At 42.2% G+C, this 15,362-nt stretch overlaps 1 protein-coding gene across 1 annotated transcript in view; it reads left to right on the top strand.

The window, feature by feature from the left end:
- Nucleotides 1-15,362, top strand: part of STOML3 (stomatin like 3) — a 135,457-nt gene that overhangs the window by 82,897 nt on the left and 37,198 nt on the right. Inside the window, exons 3-6 of the mRNA XM_078657235.1 lie at nt 7,552-7,655; nt 7,743-7,815; nt 8,766-8,848; nt 11,468-11,671. Coding sequence (XP_078513361.1) covers nt 7,552-7,655; nt 7,743-7,815; nt 8,766-8,848; nt 11,468-11,671 — 464 coding nt within the window. The remainder of the gene's footprint in view (nt 1-7,551; nt 7,656-7,742; nt 7,816-8,765; nt 8,849-11,467; nt 11,672-15,362) is intronic.

Here is a 15,362-nt window from a genome sequence, read left to right as displayed (position 1 = left end):
TTTGGAATGGGAAAGAGCCTGCCTTTTTGTGAGTGAGTAATTCGTTCGTTCGTTAATCTTTATTTCGGCAATTTTGCCATAAAAGATACAGCATAAAATCAATACAGATGAAAAAAATCAGACATCTCTGCTACATCAATAGCGGGGTAGCACACAGGTACAGGCTAGTGGTTCTCAAAGACAAGGCCCCAATACACAACAATCTATACAGTTAAAAACAGTCGGATGATTCAGAAGTAGTTAGTTATTTAGCAACAATCTATAGTATTATGGTAAAATAAAATAAAAATAGAAGCGATTTAACACTAACAGCTAAACATCTTGCATAAAATGACATAATACATAAAAATTTGTTACACTAACTGGTGCATGGTCTGGATCAAGATTGGAGTGCCCTAGAAATTAAAAACATTCTCTTATGCCATGCTGCTTCGAGAAATTTGGCCACTGCAAAGACAGTTGCACTTGAGAGGTCAGTCTTAAGTATTCTGAAGGCCTCGGAGCAGTTAGCAAACCCTAGATTTTTACAAAGTGGAATTATCCAAAACCTTCTAGCAGCAATGTAGGCAGGGCAAGAGAAAACTAAATGCAATTCGTCTTCTAGGCTACAATTGCAGCTGGGACAATTTTCCAGGGAGTGCTGTTTCCATTTACTGGTGAAGGCTCTTAGCGGAAGTGTGCCATACCGCCATTGCAGGTATAATTTCCTGACAAGATTCGGGAAAATGTCGTCTAGAACAGTCTCAAACTTGTAGCAATCTTTGACCCCAAGGAAAATATTAGTTGTGGAACCTGGGCGTATACCCTGTGTGTGGGATGCAAGATTGCATGCGTGGAAAGTTGCCACCAGATGTTTGCGAGATAGTCCCTGACTCGCCGATTCAGGATCACTCCACAGGGTCGGGAGACCCAGCCGGGCAAACTCAGTTTTTAGATATTTAAACCACGGGATGTTCTCTATAGTAGGAAGAGCAAGAATTTCCTGCAGTTCCTGCCTATAGTTGGCTAACTCAGGAGTGGACCATAATCTTCGCCAGAAAGTTAAGGGCTTTACACCCAGTACTTCGTCCAGAGGTTTCAAACCCAGATCCAACCTAAGGGGCATAAGGGGGGTGCTAGCCGGTAACTTTAGGAGTTGTCTAAGAAACTTATTTTCAGCAGTGACTAGATCTTTTTTGCACACATGGCCCCAGAGTTCACTACCATATAGAATCACACCTCTGGCCTGGAGTCTATAGATCTCCAGCGGGGGGCCTATCGGTCTAACAGATGATTTATTAGAATTAACTAGCCTGATTATTCCCCCTGCTATTTGAGCTAGTTTGAGCTGGGACTTAGCTTGATGATAACCCCATTCCAATTTGTCGTTCATGGTCACACCCAGATACTCAAACGTGTAGACTCTTTCTAACCTGTTCAGGCCTATAGAGGGGTTAGGGCGTGTTTTTTTGGGGGGGTTAAAAGTCATATACTTGGTTTTGAGAGCATTAATTTCGAGACCATGCTCTCCACAAAATGCCTCAAAACCCTCCAAGATACGCTGAATCCCCATTGGGGATTTCGAGAGCAGCAGGGTGTCATCCGCAAACATAATTGCGGGCACCCTGCTGCCGCCGAGCCTTGGTGCGTCTGTGTTGGGGACCTTATTTAGATATGAGTAATTATAAATCCAGTTTGGACTGGATTGGGATGACAGTTGGAGGCATGTTGCTAGCAGGAGTAGTGAGTAGAGGCAGTGTGAGGAAACAATGTAGGGGAGATCTGTCAGCATAAGCTAGCAGCTTTCTTTGAACCTAACAAATTGTCTGACATGAACTGTTAAGTTATCATTCCGAAGGACGCACAGAACCTTAATTGTTAATTAACACTAACAGGAGTAGGATTAATAGTTACTCTATGGGGCCGATTCCGATTCGGTAAAATCCCTTTACAAATAGCCGTACGGAGCATATTTCCCGTACAAATCTTACCCATACACGTCTCCGTACGTACGATGAAGTACGATTCGGATCCAAAGCAGATCTCCATACGAACCGTACAAAAACCGTACGACTAAAAAATACGAGCAATTTGTATCTGGAACACGCAGTACGCGATGTCTGTTCGTAATTAAGCAGCAGTTTCCGGCCTAGCAAGTACGATTCGTCTCTGCGACACTCCGTACGACTCTTTTTCTACGGTAGCTCAAAACGTCCGGAAAAGCAGAGGACGACTCGAACTGCATCCCTGGTACGCGAGGTACACGCCATGAACCCCATCGCCCGTGTCCGGTTACTTGGGGGGCGTGTCCAGCAACCCCGTGTACCGCAACAACGGAAGTGTACTTGTACGGTGCGTTTCACACACTCGCGTATGGCACCATTACAATCGTGATACGGGGTGCACACACGCCATGAATGCGGTGTATGGTGCGTTTGACACGCTCGCGTATAGCACCATTACAATAGTGATACGGGGCGCACACACGCCATGAATGCAGGGGTACGGTGCGTATGGCATTCTGATTCCCCGGTCTTGCTCATACGCGTCATTTTCCGTTCAAATCGCATTCTGATTCCCCGTACGAATCGCATTCTGATGCCCCGGTCTGGATATTACTTGTCGGGTCGTACAGCATGTTTACGATCCGTACGGTTCACTTTGAGGATCCATGTCGTACGGATTTTCACTTGCTATTTGTACGGTTCGCAACGATTCGGTCGTATATTTTTTCATGCGAATCGTACTAAAGGATTCGGACGGTATTGGATGAGTCGTACGGAAAGGACTACCGTTTGTATTCTGTACTACGGATTAGTTTACCGAATCTGAATCGGCCCCTATGTGTACAATCGGTTTCGGATGTTTGCTGATTCCTCCTAAAGTTGATCTACCCTCATGACCAATCAACCATTGATATACAAATTGTTATATCCAGATCAGCTACATCATGGACTCAAGTACCTAACGCTAATACTTACCCTTGTGTAATGAGGACATCTTTTACTACGCAATCTGCCCCTCCTCCACATGTGCGGTTCCTTGAACCTCTGCAAGAGGAGATAGTTACCTCTTAAAATTCAATTTACCACGAGTATACTGACCGTGCAGGTTACCATTCTGACACTGTGCATCTTTTATCTCCTCATGCTTGCCACTTCTATGTGTAGGTGTGTACATTGTGCAGTCTACATCCCTGACCATGCTTCTCCCTGTATCCATTGCTTACTTTTATATTTGAGAGTTGTGTGTGAGAGGTGAAGATTCTATGTGCAATTGCAGAGTGTTGCTTTATATCTCAGCCCCTTACTAGTCTTCCACTTTGAGAGAGTTAGGTGACATAGTTAATCGATCTTTCCCACACATTGGTGAAAGAGAAATTTGATGTCCCTATGGTGAATGGCAAAGATGGTGAGTGGCCTTTCCCGTGCATGGAGTTATCACTGAGGCTAAATTTAATGTCTCCATGAATGTGTTTTTTGCAAAGTACCAGAAGGGGAGACATTGTTTCAACTGGAACTTGGTCCATATTATACATAGAAATGTATTGTTGATATACAGTCCTGTGGCTTATAAAATAAAATAAAACATATGTACTCTATTGGTGATAAGGCAAGCCTTTAACTGTGGTGGTGTATGGCTTATTGTGCACTGTCATCCTCTCAAATTGTGCACTCCTGTTGTCCTTAGCTAAAGTTGTTTTGGTAGTGTGGTAATGAGGATTGCATCAGACGGTGCCATTTCGAACTCAAATAACTTATTTGGAAACATATCAAAAGCAGAGATGGTTCCAGGGTTGTATTGCAACCAATACAAGCTTTTGCATGAGTCAGATGGTGTTCTCCTCACACTACACAAATAAGCAGATATTAGATTATGAACAACACCCATCTACCCGACTTCTCTTCATGAGGTTTGTAGTAAGTTTCTTTTTTTCGGAATAAAAGCATGTAGGTGTCTCACCTGGTTGAAATTGTCTACATAGCACTAAAGGGAAAGCTGACAGTAGGCACATTTTAGCATTTACTGACATAAATGAGAAGGTAAGGCTCATCAGGGCATTGATAGACACATGATGGCAATCTAAGAAGATAATAGCACGCAAATATGATTTTACTAGCAACGAAAGGGTGGCATTTGTGAACACAATAAGTGCATTTTATGAAGATGGGAAGTGAATATTTGGGGCCAAAATTAGCTATTCCCTAAATATGATATGCTTGTTCTTAGGAACACAGTTAGGGTTGACAATGGAAGTTGATGTTTGGCTGCAAAATGAGTTCATTTTCTAAAAATCTGAGCTGGCATTTGGTGGACAATGACCTTGTTTCCATAAAATCATTAACAATGGAAGTTGATGTTTGGCTGCAAAATGAGTTCATTTTCTAAAAATGTGAGCTGGCATTTGGTGGACAATGACCTTGTTTCCATAAAATTATTATCCCATGTTTAAGCTGATTTAAATATTTGCCTGTTTACTGACAGAGGTATGGTGCTATTTTGGGGGCACAGTTATTGCATAATTGAGTACAATTTCATAAATGTTTGGAGATATTTTTTACTCATGTTATATCCTAGTTTCCAGGGTTCCAGATGCCACTTCTTACAGCAGCAGTAGTAGTTATATCATGACTCATTTAAAATTATTTTATGAGGTACATTGGCAGGTCAGTCATCAACCTGTAGTGTCACTGTAATTTTGATCCGCTGGCTGAGCATAGAAGAGCTCTCTAACCTGGGTGATTATTCTGCTGTCTAAGGCTTGAAATTGTGGCATTGATAACTTGCACCTTCTACGTAGGTTTTTGGACATATTGCATTTCCAATATTATAGTACTAGTTTTAAAATATTTACAGTCTCCACGCCCTGGTACTAAGAAGTTATAACAATGTAAAAAATAATTACTCTCTTTCACAAATCTAGCTGTAAAGATCACTTCTAGAAACTGACTTTCTTAATAGACAAAGCATCCGTCTGGGAACCTTGAGTCAAACCCTAACCGGACAGCTGTAACACACTCAATGGTTATTGTGCATACCTTAAGGCATTGTAAACCAATATTCTATAGGAAATTAGAACAATCAACATCATCTTTTAACGGTCTTAACTGAGGTAGAGCATTCTTACATAGTGTTTTGTTTCTAAGCAGTCAGTCAGCGGCATTTCAATTATGTCTTGTCTAAGGATCCTGTATCTGACCTACTGTCAGGTTGATTCCTTTACTCTTGTGGCTTGAAAGTCATTTCCAGCCCCACCTGTGACAAATTTCGCTCCTGATATCCTACAAATGTTGTGAAGCGTAAATCATTCTTCTCTACCTAAGAAGCCATTTTGTATCCACCAATTGTGAATATATACTCTCCTCGACGACAGCCTTCAAAGTTGAAGCCAAAAGATACTTAATGAGCAAATTCTTGCTATATAAAACGTTATAAATAAATAAATAAATAAATAAACATAAGTTCCATTGTGGTAATGCCTTACTAAGCTCCAACAGTCTCATTAAGACCGTTCATCATAGACTGCATCCTTTCTAGAAAATTCCACAACCCACCTTTTATGGCAGGACTTGAAATTAGTTTCTTCTTACAAATGTGATGTGGTCATCGAGACTGATCAACCACAAATTAGATTATGGGAATGCACCTTATTAGCGTGCGCCAAAACACCAATTGATCAGCCTGAAGATTGTTTAGAACGCATCCACCTAATTTGTTTTTCGAACTTTCAAAGCGTGATTGTAGTTCTAAGTTTATGACAATCTCGCAATTTGCTGTCTGTGCAGCAGAGAGGAATAGTATTCAAGATTATCTACTTAAACTATAAAAGTCTAAGGGCCAGATGTAGGTAATCCTAATTTACCGATTCTAAAATACCGAATTTTACCGATTCGGTATTTTAGAATCGGTAAATGCTATGTAGGAAAAAATTCGGTAAGTATTACCGAATCGGTACGATTCGGTATTTACCTAATCGGTATTCACTGATTCGGTAATTCCCATTCATTGGAAATGGGATTTACCAAATTGGTAAATACCGATTCAGTAATGGGGAACACATTCAAGGGTGGCAGGGTGTCACATTGACACCCTGTTGCACCCCTGAATCGTGCATGTGTGCACATGTGGCACACATACTCATGTATGCCTGCCACATGGCACTTTAGGATATGCACAAAAATGCTTTTCCAAAGGTTTTCGATATTTACCACCAACTTTTAGTTGGTGGTAAATACCGAATCCTTAACTATGCAGTTCACTCATTTGAGTGCTCCCTACATTGCAGATTCGGTAATTTACCGATTCGGTATTTTAAGGAATCGGTATTTTACCGGTTCCTTAAAATACCGATTCGGTATATTACCAAATCTGTAAATTGACCACCTACATCTAAAAAGCCTAATACCGGTCGGTAACGGCCGAAATTCGGTAATTTCGGCCATTACCGACCGGTATTAGGCTACCTACATCTGGCCCTTAATGCCCTTGAGCCAATCTATCTGACCAACAAGGTTGCATAGTCCTGTCATGGCTTTCTGCTTCCTTGGACGGCAAAGTTTGATACAGGTTTATTCTTGTTGTACAGACCTGTGGTGAAATACGATTTTCTGATCAATGCCCTGTGCTAGGTAACAAACGTTCCTATACTATGCAGTCTCGCTCTTGTTTACAGCTAACCTTCTCTAGAATCTGATTGCACATCTTCTTGTAATCACCTCTCCACTACTTATTGTTCCTAGCACATCGAACTGATTTATTTTTCTTTGCCTAGTTCTATTATTATGCTATGAACGCACATCAAAACAAATGATATCTTCTACGTAGAAGGGACAGGATGGTACCAAATTAGTATGTAGAAGCTGGGTGTAGATGGAACATTTTACTGATGCATAATAGTCAAAGGAGCACCTTTTATGACACAGTTCTCTCTGGGTTGCAGAATGAGGTCAGTATTCTGAGGGGAAGAGGTGTGGCGCAGCGGCCAGGGTGCCCGACTCCGGACCACAGGGCTCATGGTTTGATCCCCAGCTCCGCGTCAGGTTTGCCCAGCACCATGTGACTCTGGGCAATAGCTTGCTTAATCTTCCCGACGGCCCGCAGTGCCGGGACACCTCTCCGGAGGATCTGTGCGCTTTACAAATGCTGGCATTTACATTTACATTTTACATAATATGCAAAAATCTCCAGAGCACAATTCTCTGAAGATATGTTTTGGTACCATTTTGATGGCATCCATCTGATGAAAACACTGTGTAGAATACCCACTCCAAAACATGTTCTTCCAGCATTAGCTATGCTTCACTTACATATTGTTAAATTAATTTTGAACATCTACTAATATTTTGAGCAATTGTAGTCCTGACAATTTGTATATGCTAAATGTAGCCCATTTAGTGCCCTTGCTGAGTGGCAGATGCCCTTTGCGTAGTTCAGCAATATGTTATTAGAGTACAGGGTTCACAGCTGTATAATATAGCCATGATCTGCGAAGTGGTTTCAATTTCCAAAAGACTTGGTCTGAACGGAATGCTTAAAATATGAATCTTATATCCTTTCCATTTTATTCTGCAGAAGCTGTTAAGGAAGGGATTGGAGTTTGTGGTTGGATTCTGCTGATCATGTCTGGCCTGCTCGTATTTATTACCTTTCCAATCTCAGTCTGGTTTTGCATAAAGGTAATATAACATTATTAGCGTTCATCTTTTTAAGTCTTAACAAATGTTCTGTAAATCATGTTTTCCTTTTCTATGTAAATTTTGTAGGTTGTGAAAGAGTATGAGCGAGCTGTCGTATTTCGACTTGGCCGTATAGTTTCTGGAAAAGCAAGGGGTCCAGGTGAGCATTTTCAGTTAATTACACATTATCGGAGACAATGTGAGCTCTTCTATAAAAAAACATAAATTAAAATGACTTTGACAAAACTAGTATCAAGAAAGTCCCTGTTGTACGTAGCAGCCTCTAATTGCTGAGGGAAACTATCCCTGAGGGGTTTCTACACAATTCAAGAGGTGATCCAAACAACAATCCAATATAGGCACAATAAATCAATTACAATCAAAGTTTCCAAAAAAGACTTTTTTGGAAACTTTGATTGTAATTGATTTATTGTGTTACCTTTTTAAAAAAGGTTTTTTAGTTGGTTTTAATTCCGTTTTAGATTGTAACCCAGATGGGAGGCTTGAATACATTTCGAGATTAATTTTTATTCGGTTGTATGTGCCCATTACTTAATTATAGTGCATTTCTGTTGCTTGCCTATATTGGATTGTTGTTTGGATCACCTCTTGAATTGTGTAGAAACCCCTCAGGGATAGTTTCCCTCAGCAATTAGAGGCTGCTACGTACAACAGGGACTTTCTTGATATATGTTTAATTCCCCCTCCCTGACATCCGTCATAAGGGGATCCTCCGTTTTTTGAGGCTTTGACAAAACTAGGAAATTACATAAAGAATGTGGTGGTCTGACATTAATTTTTATAAATTCAATTTACTTTGGCCTGGCAGAAATCTTGTTTTATAGAATAGAGTTTAATTGATTTATAATTAGCCTTCTAATGTAAAGCATAATAAAAGCAATGTTTTTTTAGAAAAAAATATTGTTTAATCTGTACCCAACATAGTCCGTTCCTCCTTACATTGGATGTAAACTTGTCCTCTAAGCTAGGAAGCTCTTTGCCTTGGTGTCCACCTTGAAGTCCAGCGAATGTCCAGAATTGAAAAGATCAGGTCTATTTTTGTGGTAAATATTTAAGAACATTTCTGTGTTTTTTTATTTCTTTTTGCAGGACTGATCTTGATCCTGCCTTGTACAGATACATTTGTCAAAGTCGACCTCAGAACAATTTCCTTTGCCATTCCTGCTCAAGAGGTAAAGATTTGCAGTCATGTCTCCCTTCTATATAAATAAAATAGCCATCATACATTTACAGAAGGTTAATATCTTCTGATAGTTGCTAGACATTTATACTGGTTTAAAGTTATTATCATTCACTTATTCTCTCATAACTATATGGTCTCCGTTATACCTTCTTCAAACAAGAACTTTTTCCCAAAACTTGAGGCTGGCTGGTAGTACAGACTTTTGAGGAACACAGAATTCCTTATACTGGTGATACAACTCCCTCACTGATCAGGCTAGAATCCGCAAGTGAGGGCCAGAATCAGAAAGTGAGCTATAGTTCTGATGTTCCTGAAGCATTTCAGGGAGTCACCCTCTCCACTGAAAAGCTGCATGCCATCCAAAGGCATTTCCAAGCAAGTGGTGTGGACATCTCCCAAAAAGACAGAACACTCAGCATGGCATTGTAGTGTGACAGCAGTGCCCATGGATCAGGCAACCATATTTTTCAACCCAGGTTGCTCTTCAGTACCTGCTTTGAAGCATCCAAGCCATCATTGACCAAGTCAGAAAAGGGCTTTTTCCTGTGTTCCACTAGTCTTAACATTGACAGCTTTTCCAAATCTCACAAAACATTGCAAAACATCCCGGTAGACATACAACATTTGCTATAAAGTGTGAGACTGCCTGAGGTGAATACTATCTGACCCATTGAATACAACTGTTGAGACTGTGTCTGGAGGAACCCTAGGGAAGGCATTAGTGTTCAGCTTAGAGGATGAATCTTGAACCTCCAGACAAAAGGAAAACTTTGCATTACCAGGTGTATAGTGTAGACTACTGGTCCTGAGAAGGGATTCTTTCAGGTATCTAAGACCGGTTTGAAAAGTGTCTTGTAAAAAGGGAGCAAGGGCTTGGCAGTCAAAGCAACAGACTGCAAATGTCTGTCAAAATGTTTGACTTGAGGAATGTTGGGCTTGGCAATTCACAGGGCAGTATCCGCTCTAGAATGTCTGCATGCCTTTTGCACCACGGTAGTAAATGAAGACACTTTCTCTGTAGAAGGACCTGAGGAATAAGGAAAGTCTCTTTCTGGTGACCACTGAAGCTTTCAAAGATAAAGGCCTTTATTGGCGTAAGAAAGAGGAAACAGATGGTCGGGCTTAGAATCATTATCATCTTCTCTATGACCATAATCTATCAGACATAGTTATGGCCTGGAGTCTGATTCAAATTAATCCTTCTTAACGTTTCTTGGTCCTAGGAAGAGTCTGTTCATCAAGGCTAGCTATGATTTTCTCTTTTCCAATATGGATTATTGTTGCTGCCTCCGAGTGTGCTGCCATGGTTGGCTCTGGGGGCGGTGTCATGGACGGTGGTGGACAGATAGGGATGGTGTCATGGTCTTTAATTTCTTTCTAGACACTAGGGGCGGAGTGTGTTTTGACATGCAGTTGGGAGCTGTTGAAGTTGCTAGAGTTGTGAAGCCTGAAGGAGGGTGTCTGCCCTTGGGGAGTGGTTCAGAGGGTACTGGAGCAATCCTAAAGATATCAAACATGGCCGGACAGAAGGCATTGATTTAGGCGAGGTCAGTGGATGGTGCACATATTTAAAGCCAGATCTTTTACTGCTTCAGAATCAGTTTGTGAGTACGAGAAAGAACCCAGTATTGGAGAATGGTGCCATATCTCTGAAAAATCACAGGAACATGATTATTGTTTCAAAAAGGAAGAGTATTTCTCCATCCTATGTTGCTTTTTGTATTTTTTGTGGGTAGAGTTTATTTCCTTTCATGAGACTTAAATGAAGACTTTGGGATAGTCTTTGGCTTGTTCATGCAGGCCTTGGCCAGATATAATGTGTTATGCTTCGCAGACATGCCTGGATTCGATCAACTAAATTTTCTGAAGAAGTGCAAGTGTCTTTAATGAACATGCCTTTTGAAGGGCTCCGGGGTATTTTGGGAAAATGCTGTTTTGGCACTGGAATCATTCAAAGATAGTCACGCCACAGCATGATTGTTAGAACTGCTGACACCAGCTAAGCAGTTTCCTCACCAATAGAGAAAGTTCTAAGGCCATTCAAAGGGGCTAGGTTACTGACAGCATCAGCTCTACTAACCTCTAAAACAACAATCAGTCCTTCCAAGGTCAAAAATGTGGCATTAGCGAAATCTGTTTATTCGAAGAGGGTCAACAGTCCTCTAATTCCTCCTTCCCTGGTGCACCGGCTACCAAGTGAGTAGTTTGTGCCTAGATAGAGTATCCACCAGGAAAGAGCCTTACCAAAGGTAAGTAACTTGTGCTTTTGGCACCCAGTTGTTATCATAAAGTATAAAAGGGGATAAATATGGGCAGGAGGTGCAGTGGATGGCTAATGGTGGGATACCGGTTGGTCATGACAAAAAAACAATCTATGAAAGTGTTGTAAGATAGAGGAAATTGCAAAACATTTTCACAATTCAAACGTGTAGTGAAATTGAAAAGTGCTTTGTACTAAATGTAGTTTATTGAAGGAAGATTGGATATAGTTGTTCTCTTTCACTGAATTTAGTGTTCTAATTACGCGTACCTAGCTCTCCATTCTCAGCATGTGCTTAATGAAGCATTTTACCATCTGAATATTTATATTTGTTGTTTTTGCCTCTAGATCCTCACCAAAGATTCAGTCACCGTTCACGTGGATGGAGTTGTATTTTATAATATCTTCAGTGCAATAAGTGCAGTGGCCAATATTTCAAATGTATACATGGCCACACATCAACTGGCCCAGACCACTTTGAGAAATGTGCTTGGTACACAGAACCTGTCCAACATCCTATCCAATCGAGAGGAGATTGCTCATAGTATCCAGGTAAACCAATCAATAAAACCGCTCAAATCACAACAAAATCATTATCGTGTTAAATGAGATTTTTTTTTCACTCTTGACTTCAGTGGGAGCTGTGTTTCTGGTTTTTCAAAGCTGGTCCATACTGTCTGTCTTAAAAAAAAACGTAATCAGCAATTAACCAACCTCTTTTAACAGCATGATGCTGTAGCTTCAGCAGCAACCATGGCTATCTCTGGTGATGTAAAACCAAAAAATCCCGCCTACAGGCATTTCAAACAAATGATTTGTTGGCCTCTCATAGGATAATGATTGGGGCTCTAAGTTTAGATGGAATACATGTGAAATATTTTAGACAAATGTTTGTGGCTCATCTATTGACATTATATAAGTTAGTATATTCCAAATGATTTTTAAAGCCCTTCTAGTTGACAAATATTGACAAACAATCTGGATAATACTATCAGGCCTCCATAACACTGAGTCTAACTTTGCATTTTCCTCCTCTGCACTGCAATGCAAACTATTCCATATACTCTTTATTTCTGCTGTCTTTTTCCACAAAAAAGGGCACCAACCTGAACTAGTGAGAAAACATACCTTTTCTTAAACAGCACGCCCGATTCCCAAAGCTGTATGGGCACTTAAGTGGAACACAGTCAAGAATGGTAGTATTTTCCCTTGATAAATGTATGTTTTCTTACACAATAACTGTCAGAGCTTCCTGCTCGAGTTAGCTGATTTTTAAAGGTTTATGTTTGGGCATTTGAAGTTGGGTTTCCCTGCAAAAACTGTTAAACATCCACAAACCTAGAAGTCAGTGAGTATCTCATAAAAATGTGCAGGTAGGGTCCCCATCCTGAATACATTCTATACTGTCCTCACATGTTGACTATGTATGTTGTTGCCATGTATAACGCTTATGTTCTGTTTGTGGCTGGGTTGTGATTAGTAGTTAGTTGTCAAATATTTAAACAGTCATAGCTAAAAAAATTAATGAAATGAGCTAGGAACATAATTTTATTAAAATAAGAACCTTGTGGGAAATAGTGGCTTTTCAAACATGATAACAGCAAATACTATGAGATTTCCTGAGTTTCCGTTGCAGAGATTTCTGAGCCTTGAGAACCAACCTCTGGCAATCCAACTCCTCCTCCCCATCTCCAGTTATTGATTTTTGCTGCCTCTAAATACATCCGACTGCATTATTCAGTACAAGCTGTATTCTGCTCATGGCTGGGGCTTAGCATGCACTTCTTGGAGCCCTCTGTTGCCACCTTGAAATGGGCTGCTGAAAAACTCACCACCAGCAACTGCTGTGAAGGCAAATGCAAAAATAACTATTGATGGACGGAATGCTGAACAATATCAAACACTCACTCTCACTACAGAGATCTGGGACTAAATTCATCATTTTTGTTGTTCACCATGCTATTCCAGTTTTGACCTAGCCATATGTAAATTAGTCTTAACCCTGCTCCTCATGGGAACAGTCAAGCCCAAACTGCCTGGCCAGGTCCTTACTGGACCGGAGACAAGCATCCCTGGTCTGGTTTCAGGGTCTCATCCTTCATCAGCCAGGATAGATTGACTTTAGTGGCATGGTAAGCACGGCACCCATGTCTGGGCATGCCCGTCCCACTCGGGTGACAAATGCAAATAGAACAATTGATGGACGGGATGCTGAACAATGTCCAGTATTCAACCTTAGTTCAGAGATCTGGGCCTAAAGCCATCATTTCTTAGCTCCCCATGCCATTCCAGTTTGGACCCAGCCATATACAAATCAGTCTTGACCCTGCACCCCATGTGAACAATCCAGCCCAAACTGCCAGGCCAGATCCTCCCTGGACCTGTAACAAGCATCCTGGGACCAGCTTTGGGGTATGACCCCTCATCAGCCAGGCTAACTTGACTCCAGTAGCATGATGAGCACGGGACCCACATCTGGACATACCCAAACCACCCGGAGTGACAAATGCAAAAAGAACAATTGATGGACGGAATGCAGAACAATGTCAAAACATTCACCCCCAGTACAGAGATCTGGGCCTAAATCCATTGTTATTTTGCTCACCATACCATTCCCGTTTGGACCCAGCCATATGCAAATCAATCTTGACTCTGCTCCCCATCCGAACAGTTCAGGCTGAACTACAGGCACTGAAGCTGCAGCAGCTATCTCGGGTAAGTTCCTCACATGTGGCCGGGGAGGGGCAGTGGTGGGGTGTCATTGAGCCCCTCACATTCAGCCAACCAACAGCGGCCTGGGGTCGTCGATGCTCGTTCAATGCTGGTATGTTTCTTGGGATCCTCCCCACAAGTGGAAGGGGGTGCAACGCTCTTAGTGCTGTTCTTCAAACATGACTTGGGTCCGCTTGGATCCCTACGGCTGCCTCCGCCTTCCAAAGACTGGCTTGACCAAACCACTCTCCTTGCCTGGTCACAATGGACCCCTTGAAATACGGGGTCACCATCCTCACTCGCTACATGGGCTAGGGCCTGATGGGCACAGCAGCAATCATCACTGCAGCCCCACAGGGCAAATGGCTCGCAAACTTTCAACCTGTACATGGGCAATGACTGATCGGCGCAGCAATGTTTACGCTTAACTTCACAGCAGCCTTCCTCTGACATACGAAGGTCGACGACTTTTCCCTGCACATGGGCAATGACCCAATCAGTGCAGCAACTGCCTCTCACACTTTGCTACAAACATCCAATCAACAGGATCCCCCACTGAACGTCGCTCCATTCGGTTCTCTTTTCTTCCTCACAGGGTCCACTGGTATTGGAAAATAGGCTGGCACTGGTGCTCCAGGCTCCAGAGGCAGATGGTCTTGAAGTCCCTGGGCGATGCCCCTTCACCCCAAGTCCTGGCCACAGGCAGACGTCTTGTAGATCTTCTCCTCACACAGCCTGATTGGCTGCTTGACAGTTGATAATTTTGGGGGCCTTGAGCTCCTCTTGTTGTCCATTTCCAGACACCAAATGAGATTTTGAGTCTGAGTCTATGACGTTTGTGGTAGTGGTCTGCATCCTTTTGGAGTGCACTCTCCTCTCCCCTCCCCTTCCTCCACCAAGCAGACAGTCACAGCAGGAGCGACTCCACATCTAAAAAGCCCCTCAATATAGGCCCATGGGCGTGACTACAGGTTCACACCTGGAAGTTAGTCACAGAGATATGTGCATCAAAAGTTACCCAACGGCCTCAGCCCTACACTTTATTATTCTCTTATCAGCCTGATCTCATTCCTGAGATGTGTCCAGGCCCCTTCCCAGGGACCTCCCTCCAATCAAAGAGGACCCTTTGAAATGTACTGAAGAGCCAGGCTCTCCCTTCCTCCAGTGTGGCCCACCCAGCTTACAGGAATGCAGCAATCAACAAATTGAAATGGATCTGCTCCTTCCTTACTTGCCGAATAGAGAGTCAGACTGCCACAGTTCCATTCTGAACCCATGGAGATCAACTCCTGAGTGCCTCAGGGCTTCTCCCTAAGCCTCACTCTCTTCAATATCTACATTGCCCCGCCCGGAGCCATCGTCAGGAACCACAGACTCAACATTGTCTCCTATGCCGATGACACACAGCTGATTCTTTCCATCATCAACAAACCCACAGTCACCAAGAACATCTTCCACTATGGGTTGCAGGCTGTCCCTACCTGGAGGGAGGTTAGCTGCCTTAAGCTCAACACGGACAAGACCGAAGTAC

The sequence above is a fragment of the Lissotriton helveticus genome, chromosome 8 (genome assembly GCF_964261635.1).
Source record: "Lissotriton helveticus chromosome 8, aLisHel1.1, whole genome shotgun sequence".
In the NCBI taxonomy this organism is placed as follows: Eukaryota; Metazoa; Chordata; class Amphibia; order Caudata; family Salamandridae; genus Lissotriton; species Lissotriton helveticus.
Note: the sequence above shows the minus strand (reverse complement) of the source record. Positions and strands in the feature narration are given on the sequence as shown.